Source organism: Salvelinus fontinalis, chromosome 1, assembly GCF_029448725.1.
Source record: "Salvelinus fontinalis isolate EN_2023a chromosome 1, ASM2944872v1, whole genome shotgun sequence".
Taxonomy (NCBI): domain Eukaryota; kingdom Metazoa; phylum Chordata; class Actinopteri; order Salmoniformes; family Salmonidae; genus Salvelinus; species Salvelinus fontinalis.
In genome coordinates, this window is record NC_074665.1 from 41,427,996 (window position 1) to 41,454,854 (window position 26,859).

General features: G+C 40.4%; 1 protein-coding gene across 1 annotated transcript in view; it reads right to left on the reverse strand.

Moving 5' to 3' along the window:
• cmn (calymmin) overlaps positions 1-26,859 on the reverse strand; it is a 68,692-nt gene that overhangs the window by 25,570 nt on the left and 16,263 nt on the right. Inside the window, 21 exon segments of the mRNA XM_055921551.1 lie at positions 9,091-9,156; positions 9,470-9,538; positions 11,026-11,094; positions 11,196-11,246; positions 11,366-11,413; positions 11,522-11,551; positions 13,833-13,916; positions 15,211-15,249; positions 15,380-15,445; positions 16,247-16,315; positions 16,544-16,594; positions 18,133-18,180; positions 18,273-18,323; positions 18,766-18,819; positions 19,035-19,097; positions 21,871-22,754; positions 22,984-23,122; positions 23,225-23,269; positions 26,083-26,124; positions 26,256-26,297; positions 26,757-26,807. Of these exon segments, the coding sequence (XP_055777526.1) occupies positions 9,091-9,156; positions 9,470-9,538; positions 11,026-11,094; positions 11,196-11,246; positions 11,366-11,413; positions 11,522-11,551; positions 13,833-13,916; positions 15,211-15,249; positions 15,380-15,445; positions 16,247-16,315; positions 16,544-16,594; positions 18,133-18,180; positions 18,273-18,323; positions 18,766-18,819; positions 19,035-19,097; positions 21,871-22,754; positions 22,984-23,122; positions 23,225-23,269; positions 26,083-26,124; positions 26,256-26,297; positions 26,757-26,807 (2,061 nt within the window).

The following is a 26,859-nucleotide window of genomic DNA, read 5'->3' on the forward strand; positions in this document are numbered from 1 at the left end:
GTCTGTTTTTTCCTTGGGAACAATTTCCAAACGACTGAAGGTACCACATTCATCTGTATAAACAATAGTACGCAAGTATAAACACCATGGGACCATGGAGCCGCCATACCGCTCAGGAAGGAGACGTGTTCTGTCTCCTAGAGATGAACGTACTTTGGTGCGAAAAGTGCAAATCAATCCCAGAACAACAGCAAAAGACCTTGTGAAGATGCTGGAGGAAACGGGTACAAAAGTATCTATATCCACAGTAAAACGAGTCCTATATCGACATAACCTGAGAGGCCGCTCAGCAAGGAAGAAGCCACTGCTCCAAAACCGCCATAAAAAAGCCAGACCACTGTTTGCAACTGCACATGGGGACAAAGATCGTACTTTATGGAGAAATGTCCTCTGGTCTGATGAATCAAAAATAGAACTGTTTGGCCATGATGAACATCGTTATGTTTGGAGGAAAAAGGGGGACGCTTGCAAGCCGAAGAACACCATCCCAACCGTGAAGCACGGGGGTGGCAGCATCATGTTGTGGGGGTGCTTTGCTGCAGGAGGGACTGGAGCACTTCACAAAATAGATGGCATCATGAGGCAGGAAAAAGATGTGGATATATTGAAGCAACATCTCAAGACATCAGTCAGGAAGTTAAAGCTTGGACGCAAATGGGTATTCCAAATGGACAATGACCCCAAGCATACTTCCAAAGTTGTGGCAAAATGGCTTAAGGACAACAAAGTCAAGGTATTGGAGTGGCCATCACAAAGCCCTGACCTCAATCCTATAGAAAATGTGTGGACAAACTGAAAAAGCGTGTGCGAGCAAGGAGGCCTACAAACCTGACTCGGTTACACCAGCTCTGTCAGGAGGAATAGGCCAAAATTCACCCACCTTATTGTGGGAAGCTTGTGGAAGGCTACCCGAAACGTTTGACCCAAGATAAACAATTTCAAAGGCAATGCTACCAAATACTAATTGAGTGTATGTGAACTTCTGACCCACTGGGAATGTGATGAAAGAAATAAAAGCTGAAATAAATCATTCTCTCTACTATTATTCTGACATTTCACATTCTTAAAATAAGTGGTGATTCTAACTGACCTAAGACAGGGAATTTTTACTAAGATTAAATGTCAGGAATTGTGAAAAAATGAGTTTAAATATATTTGGCTAAGGTGTATGTAAACTTCTGACTTCACCTGTACATACTGGCACATACACTAAATGCATACCTGCATGATTACATAAATACATTGAGATAAATACATACGTACCAGTAATCAACAGACATGCATACAACACATTATATAAACACATGCATTTAGAATGTTAACATAAAAAAGTACACTGACATACAGGTAACTGCCAAAACGAAGGAAACACCAACACAAAGTCTCTTAATAGGGCGTTGGGCCACCACGAGCCAGAACAGCTTCAATGCGCCTTGGTATAGATTATATTTTTCAAAAAATATTTAACCTTTATTTAACAGTAAAGAACAAATTCTTATTTACAATGACAGCCTACCGGGGAACTGTGGGTTAACTGCCTTGTTCCGGGTACAGAATGACAGTTTTTTGAATGAATTCTACACCATTCTTCCAAGTGAAATTCCATCATTTGGTGTTTTGATGATGGTGATGGAAAACGCTCTCAGGCTCCGCTCTAGGCTCCGCTCTAAAATGTCTCCGCTCTAGAATGTTCAATTGGGTTGAGATCTGGTGACGGAGACGGCCATTGCATATGGTTTTGGAACCACCAAGACTCTTCCTAGAGCTGGCCGCCCGGCCAAACTGAGCAATCGGGGAAAAGGTCCTTCATCAGGGAGGTGACCAAGAACCCGATGGTCACTGACAGAGCTTCAGAGTTCCTCTGTGGAGATGGTAGAACCTTCCAGAAGGACAACCATCTCTGCAGCAGTCCACCAATCAGGCTTTTATGGTAGAGTGGCCAGATGGAAGCCACTACTCAGTAAAAGCCACAGCAGCCCGCTTGGAGTTTGCCAAAAGGAACTTAAAGACTATCAGACCATGTGAACTACAATTCTCTGGTCTGATGAAACCAAGATTGAACTCATATGGCCTGAATGCCAAGAGTGGCGTCTGGAGGAAACCTGGCACTATCCCTAATGTGAAGCATGGTGGTGTCAGCATCATGCTGTGGGAATGTTTTTAAGCGGCAGGGGCTGGGAAACTAGTCAGGATTGAGGGAGAGATGAACAGAGCAAAATACAAACAGATCCTTGATGAAAACCTGCTCCAGTGCGCTCAGGATTTCTGACTGAGTTCGAAGGTTCACCTTCCAACAAGACAACAACCCTAAGCACACAGCCAAGACAACGCAGGAGTGGCTTCGGGACATGTCTCTGGATGTCCTTGAGCGGCCCAGCCAGAGCCGGACTTGAACCCGATCAAACATCTCTGGAGAGACCTGAAAATATCTGTGCAGCGATGCTCCCCATCCAACCTGACAGAGCTTGAGAGAATCTGCAGAGAAGAATGTGAGAAACTCACCAAATACAGGTGTACCAAGATTGTAGTGTCATACCTAAAAAGACTTGAGGCTGTAATTGCTGCCAAAGGTGCTGAAAACGTATGTAAATGTGATATTTCCGTTTTTAATACATTTGCAAAAATTTCTAAAAATCTGTTTTTGCATCATCGTTATGTGGTAATACGTGTTGATTGAGGAAGAAAAAAAAATCAATGTTTTTAATGTTAGAATAAGGCTGTAATGTAATAAAATGTGGAAAATGTCAAGGGGTCTGAATACTTTCTGAATGCACTCTGTGTGTGTGTGTATGTATACAGTACCAGTCAAAGGTTTTTCTTTATTTGTACTATTTTCTACATTGTAGAATAGTAGTGAAGACATCAAACTATGAAATAACACATACAGAATCATGTAGTAAGCAGGAAAGTGTTACACAAATCAAAATATATTTTATATTTCAGATTCTTCAAAGTAGCCACCCTTTGCCTTGATAACAGCTTTGCACACTCTTGGCGTTCTCTCAACCTGCTTCATAAGAAGTCACCTGGAATGCATTTCAATTAACAGGTGTGCCTTGTTAAAAATGTATTTGTGGAATTTCTTTCCTTTTTAGTGCGTTTGAGTCAATTAGTTGTATTGTGACAAGGTAGGGGTGGTATACAGAAGATAGACCAAGTCCATATTATGGAAAGAAAAGCTAAAATAAGCGACAGTCCATCATTACTTTAAGACATGAAGGTCAGTCAATACGGAACATTTCAAGAACTTTGAAAGTTTCTTCAAGTGCAGTCGCAAAAACCATCAAGCGCTATGATGAAACTGGCTCTCATGAGGACCACCGCTACAGTTCATTAGAGTTACCAGCCTCAGAAATGGTAAATTTAACTGCACCTCAGATTGCAGCCCAAATAAATGCTTCACAGAGTTCAAGTAACAGACATCTCAACATCAACTGTTCAGAGGAGACAGCGTGAATCAGGCCTTCATGGTCAAATTGCTGCAAAGAAACCACTACTAAACAACACCAATAATAAGAAGAGACTTGCTTGGACCAAGAAACACAAGCAATGGACATTAGACCGGTGGAAATCTGTCCTTTGGTCTGATGAGTCCAAATTTGAGATTATTTGGTTCCAACTGCCTTGTCTTTGTGAGACGCAGAGTAGGTGAACGGATGATCTCTGCATGTGTGGTTCCCACCATTAAGCATGGAGGAGGTGGTGTGATGCTGCTTTGCTGGTGACACTGTGTGATTTATTTAGAATTCAAGGCACACAAACAGCATGGCTACCACAGCATTCTGCAATAATAACCCATCCCATCTGGTTTGCACTTAGTGGGACTATCATTTGTTTTTCCAACAGGACAATGGCCCAAAACACATCTCCAGGCTGTGTAAGGGCGATTTGACCAAGAAGGAGAGTGATAGAGTGCTGCATCAGATGACCTGGTCTCCACAATCACCCAACATCAACCCAATTGAGATGGTTTGGCATGAATTGGACCGCAGAGTGAAGGAAAAGTAGCCAACAAGTGCTCAGCATATGTGGGAACTCCTTTAAGACTGTTGGAAAAGCATTCCAGGTGACTACCTCATGAAGCTGGTTGAGAGAATGCCAAGAGTGTGTAAAGCTGTCATCAAGGCAAAGGGTGGCTACTTTGAAGAATCTAAAATATGTTTTGATTTGTTTACACTTTTTTGGTTACTACATGATTTCATGTGCTTTTTCATGTCTTCACTATTATTCTACAATGTATAAAATAGTAAAAATAAAGAAAAACCCTTGAATGAGTAGGTGTGTCCAAACTTTTGACTGGTACTGTGTGTATACGCACGCACGCGCGGGCGCACACACAAAATATATATATGGGGGATTGGAAATGATGCAGATGATTACATTGACGGAAGCTCCAATGTATCTTCAGTATTAAGGCTGATCTACCCACAAAAAAAATACATTTAAAAAAATGCTTCAAACTTGAACCAGTGCCTGCAACCTGGTTCAGGCTATCAGTCAACCTACCAGGGTAGTTACAAACAGCACAGGAATGAAATCGTCAACATTTATTGATTACATCTTTACTAATGCTGCAGAAATGTGCTTTAAAGCAGTATCCAAATCCATATGATGTAGTGATCACAATACAGTAGCCATATCTAGGAAAACCAAAGTTTTTATTTTAATTATTTTTTTGTCTATCAACAATGACAAACCACCAGGGTCTGACAACTTGGATGGAAAATTACTGAGGATAATAGAGGATAACATTGCCACTCCTATTTGCCATATCTTCAATCTAAGCCTATTAGAAAGTGTGTGCTCTCAGGCCTGGAAAGTAATTCCACTAAGAATAGTAAAGCCTCCTTTACTGGCTCAAATAGCAGACCAATCAGCCTGTTACCAAACCTTAGTAAACTTTTGGGAATAAATATGTTTGTCCAGATGCAATGCTATTTTACGGTAAACAAATTGATAAACTTTCAGCACACTTATGTAGGGAAGGCCATTCAACAAGCACGGCACTTACACAAATTACTGATGATTGGCTGGGAGAAATTGATGATAAAAAAGATTGTTGGAGCTGTTTGTTAGTCTTCAGTGCGGCTTTTGACATTATCGATCATAGCTGCTAATGGAAAACGTATGTGTTATGGCTTTACACCCCCTGCTATATTGTGGATAAAGAGTTACCCGTCTAACAGAACACAGATGGTTCTCTTTATTATACAACGGGTGGGTCTAATCCTGAATGCTGATTGGTTAAAACCCTCTGTGTTCCATATTTTTATGGATGTATACAAAGGAATGTCAACTGAAAAAGGGTCAATTCAAAAGGCACTCGCACACCTGAGCAATCTTCATTGCAGGTGCATAGTAACAGTTGAATAAGATGAGAAAAAATAAGAAACCCGCACACTGCTTTTGATAAACTTTACGTATCGGCTTCAGGGCCTTCTTTAGAGCGTTTGTGCTCACTAGTTGAGAAAAATGTGTTAGCGCGCGTATGAAGACATAGCTCCACCCACATCCGTTCCATGCATCGAATGGGGTTGGAGTCGAGGGAAAATAAGTGTTACCAAATATAACAATGTGCATTTCAGAAATATTCAAATAAAGTGTTTACACAAAAGGTATTAAACACGTCTGTAAAACCACAATGAGGGCATCGACCCACCAAGCGGGTTTTCATAAATCATTGGGTACGGCGCAAGAAAAAAGTCAGCGTAATCTGACATGGGGCATTAATTAATGTTCACATTTATAACATACATAGGCATTTCATCATTAAGACCATTAGGAAATAATGTCTGGAGGGTGAAAATCCCAAAACATTCTCTTTTGCTCAGAGTATTATTTATATCACCACCCATGTCTGATATCTTAACTTTCTCTATGTCACAAAATCTAGAGGTAGAAATGTCTTTGGTCATTAAAATGTACTGTGACTGTCGTTTCTCCTGAATGAATTTATATTCACTAATTCTCAGCTTGAGAGAACGAGAGGTTTTACCTACATAACACAGCCCACATGGACATTTAATCATGTAGATGTAATGGGTGGTGGAGCACATAATAATGTAATTTATTCGGAACCTTTTTCCTGTATGTAGGTGGCAGAAATATTCACACTTCATGATATTGTTGCACTGTGCGCAACCTCTGCATTTATAGCTGCCATTCCGAGGAGGGTGTAAAAGTTTATTTTGTGGCTGGCAGTTGGCATGGACCAATTTATCGCGTAAATTGTGACCTGTCCTATATACAATAAGTGGTGGATTCTTAAATTCAGCAGGCAAAGTTGGGTCTGATAAAACATGCCAGTGTTTCTTGTCAGCATCTCCCACTTTGCGCAAATTCAACGTATATGTGGTGGTGAACATTACAGTGTTCTTTAGCTTTAGTGCGTCTTTTTTGTAGCATTTCATCTCGTGTTTTCCCCAATGCCAAATCAAGAGCTTCATCCACACATTGTGGAGAGTAGCCTCTTCTTAGAAACCTATTGCGCATCTCCGCGGCTTTTTCTAGATTGTGCCATATATGCCACTCCACAGAGGACTATCTGAAAAACTGGCTTCTTGGAAGTCCTCTTTTTAATTTCTCAGAGGGTGTAAGCTGTCCCCCTGTAATACACTATTTATGTCTGTTTCTTTTCTATACAGAGTTGTAAACAAGGTTCAATTTGATTTCTCAATCCACATAGAGGTAATGAGTTCACATTCAATAGTGAATTTTAGATTGGGGTCAATGTCATTGAGTAACGCCATAAAGTATGACAACTCTTCTCCCTTTCCTCCCCATATGGAAAAAAATGTTGTCAATATATCGATACCACTTCAGGACTTGATTCAAAAATTGATTTTCGTTTTCATTGTTAACAAAACGTTCTTCAAAAAGACCCACATAAAGGTTAGCATTGCTCGGAGCGAATGTGGAGCCCATCGATGTTCCATTCGTTTGGAGGTAGTATTCATCATCAAACCTGAAATAGTTATACGTCAAAACATATTCAGCCAGCTCTAGAATAAAGTTTGTTGGTGGGTATTTGTTAGTATCCCGGTATCTCAAATAGTGAGCACAAAAGCTCTGACGAAGTCCTTGAGGCCGATACGTAAAACGTATTAAAGAGCAGTGATACTATCAAGAGCAGTGTGTGGGTTTCTTCTTTTTTCTCAATTGAAATAAAGTAAAAACGAAACGAAGTGCAGCTAGTTTGTAGTCTTTACAGCTTGAGTTTGAAGTGTTTGTGTTAGCTGTTTGTTGGCTAGCTCTTCTGAACAACAGTGTCCTGACGAGTGAGCACATTTTCTATGCCAGGCGAAATCGTGTCTTATTAGCTTATTGTTATGGACGTATCCAAATAAATGTCTCTAGAAAACAGCTTATGCAAATGCAGCTACTTTGGTGTGATTCTGAATGCACTTTTTGACGTGACTAAGTTAGCCGTAGTTGGCTAGCTAGCAAGACAGGGATAAGAACGTTGCCAGCCCGTATGGCAACGGAACGTTTAGAACGAATGACTGGGTTGCGTCCATAGATACAGAACAAAACGACTGAATGACTGGGTCGCGTCTCTAGCAACCAAACCAATAGAACAAACGACCAGCCGGTTTGGGTAGCAACCCTAGATTTGTGTTGGGACTATATCTTGTGGAAGGATGAAATAGTATGAATAAATTAATCGAAATAACGTTAATGAAAATGTCAATCATTATTTGAATGTGTTGGTAACCCGTTGTATATAAGTGATAATACCCTCGAAGCCGGTGTTTGGAGGATATATTGGCATGGTTTGCTACTAACAACACCCATGCCAATATCCTCCAAACACTGGCTTCTTGGGCATTATCACTTAAATGGAAGCCCCTCCAACATAATCCAGGTAGAATCAGGAATTCCCCAGGGCAACTGTCTAGGCCCCTTATTTTTTCCCCAATCATTACTAATGACATGCCACTGGCTTTGAGTGAAGCCAGTGTGTATGTATGCAAATGACTCAACACTATACAGGTCAGCGACTACAGTGAGTGAAATCACTGCAACACTTAACAAAGAGCTGCAGTCAGTTTCAGAATGGGTGGCAAGGAATAAGTTAGTCCTAAATATTTCAAAAACTAAAAGCATTGTATTTGGGACAAATCATTCACTAAATCCTAAACCTCAACTAAATCTTGTAATAAATAAATGTGAAAATTGAGTGGACATGACTAAACTGCTTGGAGTAACCCTGGATTGTAAACTGTCATGGTCAAAACATGTTGATACAACAGTAGCTAAGATGGGGAGAAGTCAGTCCAAAAATAAAGCGCTGCTCTACCTTCGTAACACTATCAACAAGGCAGGTCCTACAGGCCTAGTTTTGTCGCACCTGGACTACTGTACAGTCGTGTGGTCAGGTGCCACAAAGAGGGACCTCAAAAAATTGCAATTGTCTCAGAACAGGGCAGCACGGAGAGCTGTACACAGAGAGCTAACAATAATATGCATGTCAATCTCTCCTGGCTCAAAGTGGAGGAGAGATTGACTTGATCACTACTTGTTTTTGTAAGAAGTGTTGACATGCTGAATGCACCGAGCTGTCTGTTTAAACGACTAGCACACAGCTCAGAAACCCATGCATACCCCACAAGACATGTGACCAGAGGTCTCTTCACAATCCCCAAGTCAAGAACAGACTATGGGAGGTGCCCAGTAGTACATAGATCCATGGAAGTCTATTCCACATCAGGTAAATTATGCAAGCAATAGAATCAGATAAAAAAACTGATAAAAATACACCTTATGGAACTGTGAAGAGTGAAGAGACACACACGGGCACACATAAGACACTCACTTATACACATGGATTTTGTATTGTAGATACCTGTATGTGATAGTAGAGTAGTGGCCTGAGTGAACACACTTAATGTGTTGTGAAAAGTGTTATGAAATGTAATGTAATATTTAAAATGGTATATAACTGCCTTAATGTTGATGGAGCCCAGGAAGAGTAGCTGCTGCCTTGGAAGCAGCTAATGGGGATCCTTAACAAATACAAATACTCAAGTGTTTACATTATTTTGGCTGTTACCCGTAGATGCAGCAGGCATACATATACCATACACATACCATACTTGCCTGCACCATCAGTCCCCAACCCGAGGGGTTGACCACCAAATGGCAACCCCCCAATGCCTGAGTCAGAGCAAGATAACGTATTAGGGAAAGAAGCAAGAGAGGGAATGGGCATAAAAGCAAGGGATGGCTAGTAGACTGTTGTAAACTACTGTTCATTGTGAGTCACTCTGCTGTGATGTTAATGTGAAACCAAAGACAAATTTCCACATTATGTGGACAATTACGAATTTCTAAAGCTTGATGAGAAAAAGGTCCACAAAGCGAGGCAGCATCAGTTCTACACTTATCTTCCTGCTTCTCGTTATTTTCCTGCAAATATGTATCGTTGGAGAAATGCAACCCTGAGCCCCACCACAAGTAACTCACTCACCATATTTGGTCTGAGATGTTGCCTCTGGGCCCATTCCGAGGGGCTGACCACCATATGGCCCACCCAATCCTGTGACCGACAGAGCAAAAGGGAAAACTCCATTTAAATTATACACAAACTCAGCAAAAAAAGAAACGTCCTCGCACTGTCAACTTTATTTTCAGCAAACTTAACATGTGTAAATATTTGTATGAACATAACAAGATTCAACAACTGAGACATAAACTGAACAAGTTCCACAGACATGTGTCTAACAGAAATGGAATAACGTGTCCCTGAACAAAGGGGGGGGGGGGGGGGGGGGGGGTTAAAATCAAAAGTAACAGTCAGTATCTGGTGTGGCCACCAGCTGCATTAAGTACTTCAGTGCATCTCCTCATGGATTGCACCAGATTTGCCAGTTCTTGCTGTGAGATGTTACCCCACTCCTCCACCAAGGCACCTGCAAGTTCCCGGACATTTCTGGGCGGAATGGCCCTAGCCCTCACCCTCCGATCCAACAGGTCCCAGGTGTGCTCAATGGGATTGAGATCCGGGCACTTCGCTGGCCATGGCAGAACACTGACATGCCTGTCTTGCAGGGAGTCACGCACAGAACAAGCAGTACGGCTGGTGACATTGTGATGCTGGAGGGTCATGTCAAGTTGATCCTGCAGGAAGGGTACCACATAAGGGAGGAGGATGTCTTCCCTTTAACACACAGGGTTGAGATTGCCTGCAATGACAAGCTCAGTCCAGTGATGCTGTGGCACACCGCCCCAGACCATGACGGATCCTCCAACTCTATCCCGCTCAAGAGGACATGCCTCGTGTAACGCTCATTCCTTCGACGATAAACACAAATCCTATCATCACCTCTGGTGAGACAAAATCGCGACTCGTCAGTCAAGAGCACTTTGTACCCGTCCTGTCTGGTCCAGTGACGGTGGGTTTGTACCCATAGGCGACGTTGTTGCCGGTGATGTCTGGTGAGGGCAGTTGTTGTTGCCATCCTGTGCCTATCCAGCAGTTGTGATGTTCGGATATACCGATCCTGTGCAGGTGTTGTTACACGAGGTCTGCCACTGTGAGGACAATCAGCTGTCCGTCCTGTCTCCCTATAGCACTGTCTTAGACGTCTTACAGTACGGACATTGCAATTTATTGCCCTGGCCACATCTGCAGTCCTCATGCCTCCTTGTAGCATGCCTAAGGCACGTTCACACAGATGAGCAGATACCCTGGGCATCTTTCTTTTGGTGTTTTTTAGAGTCAGTAGAAAAGCCTCTTTAGTGTTCATAACTTTAACCTTAATTGTCTACCGTCTATAAGCTATGTGTCTTAAAGACCATTCCACAGGAGCATGTTCATTAATTGTTTATGGTACATTGAACAAGCATGGGAAACAGTGTTTAAACCCTTTACAATGAAGATTTGTGAAGTTATTTAGATTTGAATGAATTATCTTTGAAAGGCAGGGTCCTGAAAAAGGGACGTTTCTTTTTTTGCTGAGTTTACATATTATTTAGAAAAGGTACATTTCCTGAAGAAAATGTGTTTGTGTACAACCAACACACCACCATATATTCCACCTGATTTCCCATCAGGGCGTAGGCCAGCAGGTTGAGGTTCAAACTGACTTGTTCCTGTCAAGGAGGAGAGACACATTTCAGCTACTGTGTATACGAGTGTACACTCACACTGTACATGAGATAAGCAGAGTATGTAGATATGGGTATAATCTTACCATCCAGTCCAGCAGGAATGATTAGTGCTCCGCCATAAGGTCCGGAACCACCTGTTAAAGAAAATGAGGGGAATGCAGGCAATTCTGATTTTGTTTTAAAATATTCTTCTGATCCATTCAGTGTTGTCATGCACTAATTTGTTTTTAAACTTTGAGGGGGCCCTTCTCACCATATTTGCCACCATTTGCAGGCTCCCCAAGTCCTGCACCAACCCCACCTGCATTAGGATGTATGGATTCATTCATTGCCATGGATTGATTGCTTGACATGGTGGGAGGCTAGGACTGATGTTGTATTTGTCTATGACATATAGTAGCCGACATACCTGATTTTCCCTCCATACCAGCAGGCACACCTTGATAGAAAGATGAAACGTTTGACATTCACTGTTATTTTGAAAACTAGGGCACTCACTCTTGGACTCAATATACTGTTTTTTAGTCAAATCAAAATGTTCTACTGTAAAAAAATAAATGAATGAATTGTCAAATCCAGTACTATAATTAATCAAAATTTTTCACTGAATATCTAAAGGATCACAGGTCATTACACATTATAGTTAAATCTAGCACATACAGTGCCTTCGGAAAGTATTCAGACTCCTTGACTTTTCTCCACAGTTTGTTACGTTACAGCCATATGATAAATGTTTTAGTTTTTTTATTACACCTCATCAATTGACATACAATACCCCGTAATGACAAAGCAAAAACAGGTTTAACCTGTTATAAATACACCTCATCAATCTGTTAAATACACCTCATACCTGTTATAAATACACCTTATCAATCTACACACAATACCCCATAATGACAAAGCAAAAACATTGATGAGGTGTATTTAACAAAAAATAATTTTAGAATAAGGAATACTTTCCGAGGACAAAAGTTAACACCTGTTTTTGCTTTGTCATTATGGGGTATTGCAAAAATCAAACAGGAAGCACCAGCGACTCGGTCAATAAAAAAGTGGTCAGATGAAGCAGATGCTAAACTACAGGACTGTTTTGCTAGCACAGACTGGAATACGTTCAAGGATTCTTCTGATGGCATTGAGGAGTACACCAAATAAGTCACTGGCTTCATCAATAATTGCATTGATGACATCGTCCCCACAGTGACTGTACGTACATACCCCAACCAGAAGCCATGGATTACAGGCAACATCTGCACTGAGCTAAACGGTATGGCTTACGCTTTCAAGGAGTGGGACTCTAACCCGGAGGCTTATAAGAAATCCTGCTATGCACTCCGACGAACCATCAAACAGGCCAAGTGTCAATATAGGACTAAGATCGAATCGTACGACACCGGCTCCGACGCTCGTCGGATGTGGCAGGGCTTGCAAACTATTACAGACTACAGAGGGAAGCACAGCCAAGAGCTGCCCAGTGACACGAGCCTACCAGGGCCGCCCCCAGGTGATAATGGTATGTAACAACACATCCGCCACGCTGATCCTCAACACAGTAGCCCCTCGGGTGCGTTCTCAGTCTCCAGCTGTACTCCCTGTTCACTCATGACTGCACGGCCAGGCAAGACTCCAACACCCTCATTAAGTTTGCCGATAATACAACAATGGTAGGCCTGATCACCGACAACGACGAGACAACCTATAGGGAGGAGGTCAGAAGAGACCTGACCGTGTGGTGCAAGGACAACAACCTCTCCCTCAACGTGATCAAGACAAAGGAGATGATTGTGGACTACAGGTAAAGGAGGACCGAGCACGCCCCCATTCTCATTGACGGGGCTGTAGTGGAGCAGGTTGAGAGCTTCAAGTTCCTTGGCGTCCACATCACCAACAAACGAACATGGTCCAAGCACACCAAGACAGTTGTGAAGAGGGCACAACAAAAACTATCCCTCTTCCTTTTCAATCAGATCTGTAAATGTTGTATCCCTCCAAAGTTACAGAGTCTGAAACTGTTATTATAAAAAGACATGGCTAAAACAGTGTCCTGGTTTGCCTGAAAGGTCCAGATGTTAAGAAAGTCAATTTTAGAAATCAGGCTTCTCACATTTAGGTGTAGCAGTCCGAGCCAGTGTGTCTAAAACAGGCAACTCTCCATCAGCATAGACTACTCAACTAACTTGAATTGGTACAGATACAAGGTAGACCAAATGGCGTGATTCTGAACAATACAACTGAGCACAAGACGTCTATTCAACATAACTCTAACGAGGTAGCATTTATGTAGCTACAGATTGTAGGCCAGATAATGTGATATAAGCAAAGATTTTTGGTGTCCGTTACAGGAAAGCCCCATACAAACCGCCACCATAGATTTTTCAACTAACCTCTTCTTGGCAATACTTTCTTAGTTCTCGATTATGTGAAAAAAGTAGCTTGTTGCAGGTGGCTTTCCAAAAATCATAGAAAATTCTGAAATATATTAAATCTATGTTTTGTATCCGATAAGATATGCCTCTTGCACTTGTGTATATCTTTGTTTGGTCACATGGGGTGACGAACGATCTACTTCTACACGTGGCCGTGTCGCATAGAAACGATTAGTTCAAGAGGTCTGAATACTTTCCAAATGAATTGTATGGTAAGAAAAAAAAAAGAGTTACCACATGAGGGCAAGACCGGTGTCCCTTCAATATCCAAACAGCCTGCAATGCTAAACTTACCAATTGCAGGTCCACCGTAGCCATTTCCATTTGCAGCTGCGCCATATCCATAACCAGCTGCAGGGTAGACACCTTGACCATAACCTACAATAGTAAAATCATGTTTTAAATAGAACCATATGAGAACTTGTATGAAATGTTCTGATGAAGTAATGACATTGTCCAAAAATATAGTTGTTTCTCTAAGTTGTCTTTATGTTCGGAGAACATCCGTAATGTCACAACATTTTGGAGAATGTTCCCAGAATATAGTCAGATGTTTTTAAATAGAACCTTTGGGAACCTCTAGGAAACGTTACGTTGAAGTACTGAAATTCCTAAAAAAGAATGATGTTTCTTAAAGTTCTCTGAACAATTGGATAAAATTAAAGTATTCAGCTCCTTGAGACAATACATGCTAGAAACACCTTTGGCAGCGAGGAGTGGGACAACATTCCACAGGCCACAATCAACATCCTGATCAACTCTGTGAAGGAGACGTGTTGCGCTGCATGAAGCAAATGGTGGTCACACCAGATACTGACTGGTTTTCTGATCCACACCCCTACCTTTTTGTTGCAATTTATCTGTGATCAACAGATGCATATCTTTGTTCCCAGTCATGTGAAATCCATAGATTAGGGCCTAGTGAATTAATTTCAGTTGACTGATTTCTTTATATGAACTGTAACTCAGTAAAATCTTTGAAATTGTTGCATGTTATACTTTTGTTCAGCATAATTTAGGCTTGCCTAAACAAAGGGTCTGAATACTTATGCAATGACTATACTTATCACATTTTTATTAATCAAACTTTTTTTTTCTTCCTCTAACATGAGTATTTTGAGTTCATTGTTGACAACAAATGACAAATCAATTTTAATCCCACTTCGTAACACAAAGTGTGAAGAAATGCAAGGAGTATGAATACTTTTGCAAGGCGCGGTGTACTTGATCACTCACAAGCAGAGTTTCCTTTAAAAATAAATCTATGCTTCAACTCCAAGTGTATTTAGAATTAATTTACTATATTACAATTAAAGCGTTTGAAATTTTAGTACAGTTTTAATGAGTGTGTTTAAGTTTAATGATAGGGAACATATAGTATATTTTAAGACTGAAAAACAATGAATTTGAAGTACACTTTTAATAAGTGTATTGAAGGTTGATAATACTATATTTATAGTATACGAAAACAATGAATTTAAAGTAAACTTAAGTGTGTTGAAGTGTAATTATATTATATTTATAGTATACGTAAGATATACTAGAAGTACATCTCATATTTGAAGTATATTATTTTAATGTTTTGTATATTTAAGTATACTTGTAATATAATACAATTCATTGTTTTTCGCTTGGGCATGCTCTTAGAATGTTGTGCTAGCTGGGTACTCACCACTATGTTGTTTGGGTTTCCCTGCGAAAGGATTTTCACCTGCACAAAGAAAATCCATTTAGGAATTTATATTAGGACATTTAGTAGCCTATATTGAACATGTTTTCTTCAGTACAAAAATGGAAATGGTTCACACTCACAATCATTCTACAGTGAGTATTGGTATTACCTGCTCCGGGTCCATATCCATAGCCGGCAGCAACGGGATTATAACCCCCTGCAACAGCACCATTACCTATGGATCACAAGACAACATTTACTACACACTTTAGAAAAAACACCGCCAGGTGTTAGAAAGGTTGCAAGGCTCATAAACTTATTTAAAACAAGGCGTTTATCTGGTTTGGGTGCATTAGCTCCCCCTCCATTTGGATATACTCCAGCTCCATATCCTATAACAAATATATCACAAAGTCTGAATATCTTTTAATATCTGAAAAAGCAGAACTTAGTTACTGAGTGCAGTAGAAAAATGGTGCTTGAACCATGGACAAACATTTACATTAAATTGAGCAAAATCGGAGACGCATATGGAGATGAATTGTGGCTAATGACTCTAGTATAATGCATTTATTCGGTCAGGGCACACAGATTTACTTGAAATGAAGCCTCTAAAAAGACAATCCGTAAAGGCATTTCCAAAACAGAGCCACTGAGTGCATTGCACACAGTCAATAAATGGGTTAGAAACAAATACATTACACACACACACACTTCGAGACATCTTTTAAACATGAATTAGAATAGAGGGGAAATAGACTACAATGTTTAAAACATGCAAATTGACAACACCAACACCCCATCAAAAAATATGAAACCTGGTGCCACCATAAAATAGTAAAAGAAAGACAAGAACATATGATGAAAAGTGTAATTTAAAAGACAACTCCTCCACACTTTATTACCTTTGCACATGTCAACATTTAGGTGACCAAAGACTGAAATGTCAACAATAAATTATTTTGATAATTAATTCGACACTGGGGGTTTTATTCCAAGAACCACATATGACTTTTTCAAAACAGTAGCAATTTACCTTTTGGTTTAGCACCATAGCCATTGGGGACACCACCTCCATTTGGTACACCAGCTCCTGCACCGTAACCTAATGACCATTAACCAAAATCTTAGAGTGTGGAAGACCTCATTAATGGCATGCACAAGAATGTATGATAACTAAACTTAATATAAAAGTCAACTCCCACAAACCATTAAAATCGACAAAGACAACAGCTCAACAAAAAATAATTGCACTGGAAAACCTGATGCCAACATGAAATGGCAATCGTTTTGTTTAGGCTTAAAACCACACAAGACAACAGAGTAGATTTACCATTGGGGTTGGCTCCACGTCCGTTTGGTGCACCGGCTCCGACACCGTAACCTATTCACCATTAACAGAAATCCAAGTGTGTAGAAGATCTCATTGATAGCATGCACAATAATGTAAAAATGTGTACAAAACCCCCACTAAAAACACTTATTTGAAAAGACAACTCCTGCACACGATTATCTCTGCTAAAGTTATTCTATAATGAATTCAGCATTGGGTATTATATTGCAAGCACCACATGCAGTGCACTCAGAAAGTATTCAGACCCCTTGACCTTTTCCACATTTTGTTAAGTTACAGCCTTATTCTAAAATGGATTAAATTTTTCCCCCTCATCAATCTACACACAATACTCCATAATGACAAAGCAAAAACAGGCTTTTAGAAATTTTTGCAAATGTACAAAAATTATAATATGAAATATCACATTTACATAAGTATTCAGACCCTTCACTCAGTACTTTGTTGAAGCACCTTTGGCAGCGATTACAGCCTTGAGTCTTCTTGGGTATGACGCTTCAAGCTTGGCACACCTGTATTTGGGGAGTTTCTCCCATTCTTCTCTGCAGATCCTCTCAAGCTCTGTCAGGTTGGATGGGGAACGTTGTCCGGGCTCTGTTTCCTCCAGACGTGATGCTTGGCATTCAGGCCAAAGAGTTCAATCTTGGTTTCGTCAGACCAAAGCATCTTGTTTCTCACGGTCTGAGAGCCCTTTAGGTGCCTTTTGGAAACTCCAAGCCGGCTGTCATGTGCCTTTTACGGAGGAGCGGCTTCCCCCTGGCCACTTTACCACAAAGGCCTGATTGGTGGAGTGCTGCAGAGATGGTTGTCATTCTGGAAGGTTCTCCTATTTCCACAGAGGAACTCTGGATCTGTCAGACTGACCATCGGGTTCTTGGTCACCTCCCTGACCGAGGCCCTTTTCCCCCCGATTGCTCAGTTTGGCCGGGCAGCCAGCTCTAGGATCGTCTTGGTGGTTCCAAATTTCTTCCATTTAAGAATGATGGAGGACACTGTGTTCTAAGGGAACTTTCAATGCTGCAGACATTTTTTATTACCCTTCCCCAGATCTGTGTCTCGACACAATCCTGTCTCGGGCTCTACGGACAATTCCTTCGATCTCATGTCTTGGTTTTTGCTCTGACATGCACTGTCAACTGTGGGACCTTATACAAACAGGTGTGTGCCTTTCCAAATCATGTCCAAGCAAATGAATACCAATCAAGTTGTAGACAAATCAAGGATGATCAATGGAAACGGGATGCACCTGAGTTCAATTTCGAGTCATCGCAAAGGGTCTGAATACTTCTGTAGATATGGTATTGCCGTTTTTGCAAACATTTCTAAAAACCTGTTTTCACTTTGTCATTATGGGGTATTGTGTGTAGATTGAGGGAAACTATTTAATCAATTTTAGAAAAAGGCTGTAATGTAACAACATTTGGAAAAAGGGAAGGGGTTTGAATACTTTCCGAATGCACTGCATAAGAGTGACTGTTATGTGGTGGGCCTACGTGGTAACATTCATCTTTAAATAATCTATAATAAATAGCTACTATGACTGCTTCGATTAACCAGTAACAATTTACCATTGGGTTTCGCGCCACCTCCGTTTACACCAGTTCCTCCTCCGTAACCTAATCATCATACACAGAAAGCTGAGTGTGTGGAAGACCTCATTGATGGCATGGACAAGAATGTATGATATTAGGCTCTAGGGCAAATTTACCATTGGGTTTAGCACCCAAGCCAATGGGGACACCAGCTCCTGGACCATAACCTTAAATAACATGGTGTGAAGTGAAATCAGGTACGAGTTAACTGTTCTACAAATGTGTAACTCCTATACAAGTCGTATATTATTATTGTGTTCAAGTTAGGTTTAGCACTATAAATGAACAATTCCTCCACCAGCACAGGTCAACCAAGTGGGAGACCATCGTAGGTGCTCAACGTGAACAATCTGGGGAAGAGGCATGAGTCAAAGGTCATGCACTCAGAGTGAGACTCAACATTCACCGTCCAATAACAAAGACCTTCCAACAGTTGTTACCATGCCAGATCAAACAACAATATCCATGCAAAAACATTAACTGCACAAATAGGCAAAAACAGAAAAACAGCATGCACTTTAAACCATTTAGGTTGAGGTGATCATGGCACATTGTTTAATAAATGCCATTCAGATCACATGTGAATAGCACATAGTACTCTTGGTTTACCATTACTGGGTATTTTCACTCATTGTCCATTTGGCACTCCTGATGGTCCACAGTCTAGAATATCCATGCCAGAAAAATGCAACATAACACCATGTATTCAAGTAAACCAATGAATAAAATAACAAAACCTAACTATAATTATACTAATAGCACAAAAAAAATGCGGTGCTGGGGTAGCAAACTATTTCTACATTAGTTATACTTGTATTTATCTATGGGTGTATTTGTACTGTATATTTTACTTGATATTACTAGTAACTGATGTTTACCAGGTTTGGCTGGTTTAGCTCCCTGCCCATTGCCATTGGGGTTCCCAGCTCCTTCACCATCTACTAGGGGTCACAACGGTATCAATAAAAGAAGACCTGGCAAGGCCGACCTCAACATACATCCTCTTACTCGCGGAGAAATATTACGCTACACCACAGATTTATCGTGACAAATAACCGCCAGTAATCCAGTAATCATACTTAAAACATTGATTGAAACTGATCTCAAACCAGGGAAACACAAAGAGATGTCTAACAACCAATCACTACATAGACAGACAGACCACAGGCTTCACACTCAACATCAAACAAATACTTGAGCCTACAATCTATATGGTATCGTTTCGATTATTCGTGTCCAATAACATTGGATGCAGCAGTGCACCAGTGGAAGTTCCAACAGACCAACACATGAGAGAAGTGCAATAACAAAAAACATATCATGACATTAATAAACCTACATTTTCTTAAATTATTTGGCGACAAAAACAAAAACATAAAATTAATATGACAACCAACACACTAAAACAATTCAAAATAAATAAATGTGACACACTCAAACAGACCATGACACCATATGGATGCCAGCAACATGTGATGAACTTGTGGACAAGACAAACAGAAGACTTGACATGTACATACACATGCACCACACATTGCACAGGTGCGGGACAGGTGTAGACATATGCAAGGACCAGTGATTATGTGACAAACATACACTGTTTTTATATGACAGCACTTACACATCCAAAGACCCAAACTATATCAAGTGTTAGTTTACCAGGTGGACTCCCAACTTTAGATTCCAGCACCTCATGTTCCACTGCTGATTTTTCAGGTACAACTGCAGGCTCACTTTTAATGCTCACTTCTTCCAGTGCCACCCCTGGTGCACCTTTAGTCAGGGTTTCAGGTACCAACGCAGGCACAACCTTTGTAACCATGGGTTCAGTACTTTTTGGCACCTGAGGTTCAGGGTCTACGCCCCAATCACTTTTCCCAGGAGGTGTGCCCGACCCACCATTTTTTTTCTCCGGGACCTCACTTCCAGTGACATAACCTAAGGGCCACAAGGTCATCACCATTTACAGCCACTGGTCATTTTAGTTTGAAATTGTAAACAAATATGATGTCAACGGTCATCTGGTTTTAGTTATTTGCCTAAAATTAAACATTCCCAGTGAAGTTCCCACATAAGGCTCTTCTTTTTAGAACATCAATGGACAGAAACATTTTGGTGGACACAAAAAACTATGACAGATAGTCCCCTAGTGAACAACAACCATGGTGTGCAAAAAAAATGTGCACATTGTAAACACTGAAAACACACAGGGTGGAAACCCAACATGAAATCCGCACCCCTATCTTGAAACTTTGCACAAATTTCTCATTGACATCATTTCAATGCATGATCTATGCGAAAGTCTGACTTGGTTGCATGGATCTCAAGTTAGGATTCAGCCCAAAATGTGTAAATACAGGCACTGTCAAAGCCTTCATTGTCTAAACTAAAGCAAACACCACCAACTAAAGCAGACAATGTTAAACACGGTAATAAAACATATAAACAGATTTAGACATACATTTTGTTTTGTTACAGCCTGAATTTAAAATATATTACATTTATATTCGTTTGTCAATGGCCTACACACGATACCCAATAATATCAAAGTGGGATTACATTTTTCAAAATATTAAATTGTAAAAAATGAGAAACTGAAATGTCTTGAGTCAGTAAGTACTCAACCCCTTTGTTATGGCAAGCCTAAATTAATTCAGGAGTAAAAATGTGCTTAGTAAGTCACAAAATAAGTTGCATGGATTCACACTGTGCGCTATAATACTGTTTAACATAATTTTTGAATGACTACCTCATCTCTGTACCCCACACACACAATTATTATTATTATTAGCTTTTTCCATCTATGTAACATTGCAAAAATGAGAAACTTTGTCCCAAAATGATACAGAAAAATCTAGCCATGCTTTTGTCACTTCTAGATTAGACTACTGCAATGCTCTACTTTCTAGCTACCCGGATAAAGCACTAAATAAACTTCAGTTAGTGCTAAACACGGCTGCTAGAATCTTGACTGGAACCAAAACATTTGATCACATTACTCCAGTGCTAGCCTCTCTACACTGGCATCCTGTTAAGGCTAGGGCTGATTTCAAGCTTTTACTGCCAACCTACAAAACATTACATGGGCTTGCTCCTACCTATCTTTCCGATTTGGTCCTGCCGTACATACCTACACGTACGCTGCAGTCACAAGACGCAGGCCTCCTTACTGTCCCTGGAATTTCTAAGCAAACAGCTGGAGGCAGGGCTTTCTCCTATAGAGCTCCATTTTTATGGAATGGTTTGCCTATCCATGTGAGATATTTGAATGATTTATTTTAGAGTAATATTTGCTCATCTTTATCAAGGGTGTCAACAGTTGCGAACCCCACTGTCCATTGTTGGATTACTTCATGGCACAAACACTTATTTAATTTAACAGAGCATTTCCTAAATTCCAAAATACACCTGCAACTAGCCATGGGAATTCAGAAGACAACGGTTCCTTCCAAGTCAAGAAGGAAGAATTGCCAAGTAAAGGTTGGTTTAAAAATATTCTCCCATGGATTGAACATCCCAAACCATTATCCTGTTTATGTGAGGATATTCCATTTCAATACAGGTTATTTCCATAGCTAGCTACTTACATGCTTTAAGAAAATCTGATGCTTCTACACCACTTGGCCAGTGTGATACAAATTCTAACTAAATACAAAGCATGCCATTAACATGGCACACCACCTCATGGACATGCAGAGAATAGTAGAGTTTTACCCATGTTTGGTACTTTGGGACTCTTTCTTTGAGGCACGGCTGGTGCCACTGGCTTTGGACTTTTTGCCTGTGATGCTGGCTCTGGTGCTAGTTTAGGGTACGTCTTTCCTTGTGGAACCACAGGTGCTGGCTCAGGGTACGGCTTCCATTGTGAAACGACAGGTGCTGGCTCAGGGTACGGCTTCCATTGTGAAACGACAGGTGCTGGCTCAGGGTACGGCTTCCATTGTGAAACGACAGGTGCTGGCTCAGGGTACGGCTTCCCTTGTGAAACGACAGGTGCTGGCTCAGGGTACGGCTTCCCTTGTGAAACGACAGGTGCTGGCTCAGGGTACGGCTTCCCTTGTGGAACTGCCGCTGGCTTCGGACTCTTTGCCTGTGGTACTACAGATGCTGGCTTTGGGGCTGGCTTCGGGTATGTCTTCCCATGTGGAACTGGCGCTGCCTCTGGTGCTTTGTTAGGGCACGGCTTTCCTTGTGAAACGACAGGTGCTGGCTCAGGGTACGGCTTCCATTGTGAAACGACAGGTGCTAGCTTTGGTGCTGGCTTAGCGTATGTCTTTCCTTGTGGAACCGGTGCTGGCTCTGGCGCTGTCTTTGGACTCTTTGCCTGTGGTACTATAGGTATTGGATTAGGGAAAAGCTTCCCTTGTGGAACTGGTGCTGGCTTAGGGTATGTCTTCCCTTGTGGAAAGATTAGAGCTACACCCTTTGTTGGCTCAGGTACTACAAGTCCTGGCTCGGGTGCTGGTGCAAGGCTTAGTGCTTCAGGAATAAGAACTTCACCTTTGGGGCCCTTTCCATTCGGTGCACCACCACCTTTAGTACCCTGACCATTTGGCATGCCGTAACCTGGGAACCAAAACACAGTAACTTTGTACCAACTAAAAGATAACTATTCAGTGAAAAAGTGCAACAGTGAAACATGCAGTATGACAGTATCTTGGCATGATCATTTAGGAGATAAAACAAACAAGGGACGTCTTACCGATTAACACAAACCACGACAGACATACAGCACACGCATAAATAGAAGAGAAAGACATGCTTGAAATCTGAAACGCAATACTGCTCAATTATTGCTTATAAAATCAAACACATCTTAACATTTACACAATCTCAGCTTTTGATAGTGAATGCTTACCACCGTTTGGTGCTTTAGCTCCTCCATTTGACGCTTTAGTTCCTCCAATGGGTGCACCTGCTCCGACACCTTTAGTATTTTGAGGTTGAGGTGATGCATTTCCATAACCTACAACATATACCAGTAACATATCAACTTGCTACAGCACAATCAAGAAGATACATGTATTGCCTGGGACGGAATCTAAACAAACTTCCAGGGTAGACTTACCATTAGCTCCTTGTCCATTGGACACACCAGCTCCAGCACCATAACCTGGAAATAACAACAAAACAATTACGATTTAGACCTACTGAAAAGTCCTAATCGACCTACTGCAAATTCACCATAATAGTTTTAATGTAGACACTTCCTATTCAACAGATCAGATAGTGCCTTCAGAAAGTATTCACACCCATTTACTTTTGACACATTTTGTGTTACAACCTGAATTTTAAATAGATTACATTTAGATTTTTGTCACTGGCCTACACACAATACCCCATAATGTTAAAGCGGAATTTGTTTTTTTGAATTCTTTACAAATTAATTAAAATTAAAAGCTGAAAAGTGTGTAACCCAACAAGTTGCATGGACTCTGTGTGCAATAATAGTGTTTAACATGATTTTTTAATGACTACCTCATCTCTGTACCCCACACATACAGATAATTGTAAGGTTCCTCAGTCGAGCAGTGAATTTCAAACACAGATTCAACCATAAACACACGAGGGAGGTTTTCCAATACCTCACAAAGGGTAACTATTGGTAGATGGATGAAAAAAAAAGAAGACATTGAATATCCGCTCAGGGATTTCACCATGATGCCAATGGTGACTTTAAAACATTTGGAGAATTTAATGGCTGTGATAGGAGAAAACTGAGGATGGATCAACAACATTGTAGTTACTCCACAATATTAACCTAATTGACAGAGTGAAGAGAAGGAAGACTGTACAGATAAAAAACATTCTAAAACATGCATCCTGTTTGCAACAAAGCACTAAAGAAATACTGCAAAAAATGTGGCAAAGCAATTCCCTTTTTGTCCTGAATACAAAGTGTTACGTTTGGGGAAAATCCGATTACAACACATTATGGAGTACCACTCTCCACATTATCAAGCATAGTGGTGGCTGCATCACGTAATGGCTATGCTTGTAATTGTTAAGGACTGGGCAGTTTCAGGATAAAAAATAAGCAAAATGGAGCTAAGCACAGGCAAAATCCTAGAGGAAAACCTGGTTCAGTTTGCTTTCCACCAGACACTGGGAGAGGAATTCACCTTTCAGCAGGACAATAGCCTAAAACACAAAGCCAAATCGACACTAGAATTGCTTATCAAGATGACAGTGAATGTTCCTGAGTGGCCGAGTTACAGTCTGATTAAATCTGCTTGAAAATCTATGGCAAGACTTAAATGGCTGTCTAGCAATGACCAACAACCAATTTCACAGAGCTGGAAGAATTTTTTAAATAATTGTTGCACAATCTAGGTGTGGAAAGCTCTGAGACTGAACCAGAAAGACTCACAGCTGTAATCGCTGCCAAAGGTGCTTCTACAAAGTATTGAGACAGGGGTGTGAATACTTAGGTAAATTAGATATTTCTGTATTTCATTTTCAAATTTTTGTTCTTTTAAATGGGGTATTATGTGTAGAAAAAATAAATATTGGATACACTTTTCAGGACTTTCAAACACTTTAGTAGTAATTTACCATTAGGTTACGCTCCATATCTATTGGGTACACCAGCTCCTGCACCATAACCTTGAGATCAAATATAGTATTAATATAGCATTAATATGTCGACAGTTTAGAGGTGACTCCGGGATGCTGGCCTTCTAGGCAGAGTTCCTCTGTCCAATGTCTGTGTTATTTTGCCCGTCTTAATCTTTTCTTTTTATTGGCCAGTCTGAGATATGGCTCAAGGCCAGCATCCCGGAGTCGCCTCTTCACCGTTGAAGTTGAGACTGGTGTTTTGCGGGTACTATTTAATGAAACTGCCAGTTGAGGACTTGTGAGCCGTCTGTTTTTCAAACTAGACTCTAATGTACTTTTCCTCTTGCTCAGTTGTGCACCGAGGCCTCCCACTCTTTCTATTCTGGTTAGAGCCAGTTTGCGATGTTCTGTAGGGAGTAGTACACAGAGTTGTACAAGATCTTCAGTTTCTTGGCAATTTCTCGCATGGAATAGCCTTAATTTCTCAGAACAAGAATAGATTGACGAGTTTCAGAAGAAATTTCTTTGTTTCTGGTCATTTTGAGCCTGTAATCGAACACAAATGCTGATGCTCCGGATACTCAACTAGTCTGACGGCGGACAGTTTTATTGCTTCTTTAATCAGAACAACAGTTTTCAGCTGTGCTAACATAATCGCAAAAGGGTTATCTAATGATCAATTAGCCTTTTAAAATTATAAACTTGGATTAGCTAACACAACGTGCCATTTGAACACAGGAGTGATGTTGCTGATAATGGGGCTCTGTTCGCATTTGTAGATATTTCATAAAGAAAATAGTTTTCAAAATCAGCCATTTCCAGCTACAATGGTCATTTACAACATTAACAATGTCTACAATGTATTTCTGATCAATTTGATGTAATTTTCATGGACACTTTTTTTCTTGTCTTTCAAAAACAAGGACATTTCTAAGTAACCCCAAACTTCTGAACGGTAGTGTATATAATAATATATTACATTTACATTTAAGTCATTTAGCAGGCGCTCTTATCCAGAGCGACTTATATATAATACAATTTTATAATATATGCCATTTAGCAGACACTTTTATCCAAAGCGACTTACAGTAATGTGGGCATATATTTTCTTATGGGTGGCTCAAGATTGTTTCATCTAAAATTCAGTGAAATATCTTTTCAATAACCAAAAATATCATATTTTCAGCAGTTTGAAGCTGATGTAAAAAACAGAAAGTAAAAAACAAAAAAACAGAACTTAGCATAGAAGTATCGCTCATAAAAAGGATCTACGACTTGCATTAAATGAGAATAACAGGTCTATAACTCGCATTTCTATCTGAAATCAGTCGGGTCGTACACGGGTTGGGACGTGTTGTTGATATTTACCTGGTTTGGGTGCCTTTGCCCCACCATTGGGATATCCATACCCTAGGCATCAGAAACAGACAAATGCATTGACTTATGGTCTTAGATGGTCATTACAACTGGTTTGATATCAAATGACCATAACTATAGAACAAAAAAGGAATGAATACAACTGAGTAACGTTGCAGTCTTACCACTGGGTCTGGGACCATATCCATTGGGTACACCACCATAACCTGAAGTTAACCCCACAGAAAGAATAAATTCAAAACGTTTTACTTAAAGATGATTGTGACAGATTTCAAACAAAATTTGGTCCTCGAATGACATGGCTCAACAACGACAATCACAAGACTTTGGAAACTTCGCAAACAAAATTCCAGGGAGGACTTACTATTGAGTTTGGAGATGTGTATTACATATTTGAATAATCTAATGTTAGAATGAAACAATCAAGGTCTTTAAACACTTTTTTGTAAATGCCGTTTATGGTGTCTGATGGAGTATATTTACAATGTTGTTAATATTAATATATATATTTTTTTTTATTGGGATTGTCCCGTCTTTCAAGAATCCCTGGACTACGTGCAGTTAAAAAAACAGTTACCATGGTGAACAGTTTCAATAGAAATTTCACTTGGCAATGGCATCTATAATAGCTGGGATTTTAGCACCAATGTAGGGGTTTACATTACCATCGGGTTTAGCTCCTTGTCCATTGGGTACACCAGCTCCAGCACTATAACCTAGAAACCAGACCAATGTTAACAGAAAACCAAATGGTAGTTGTGTCACGTA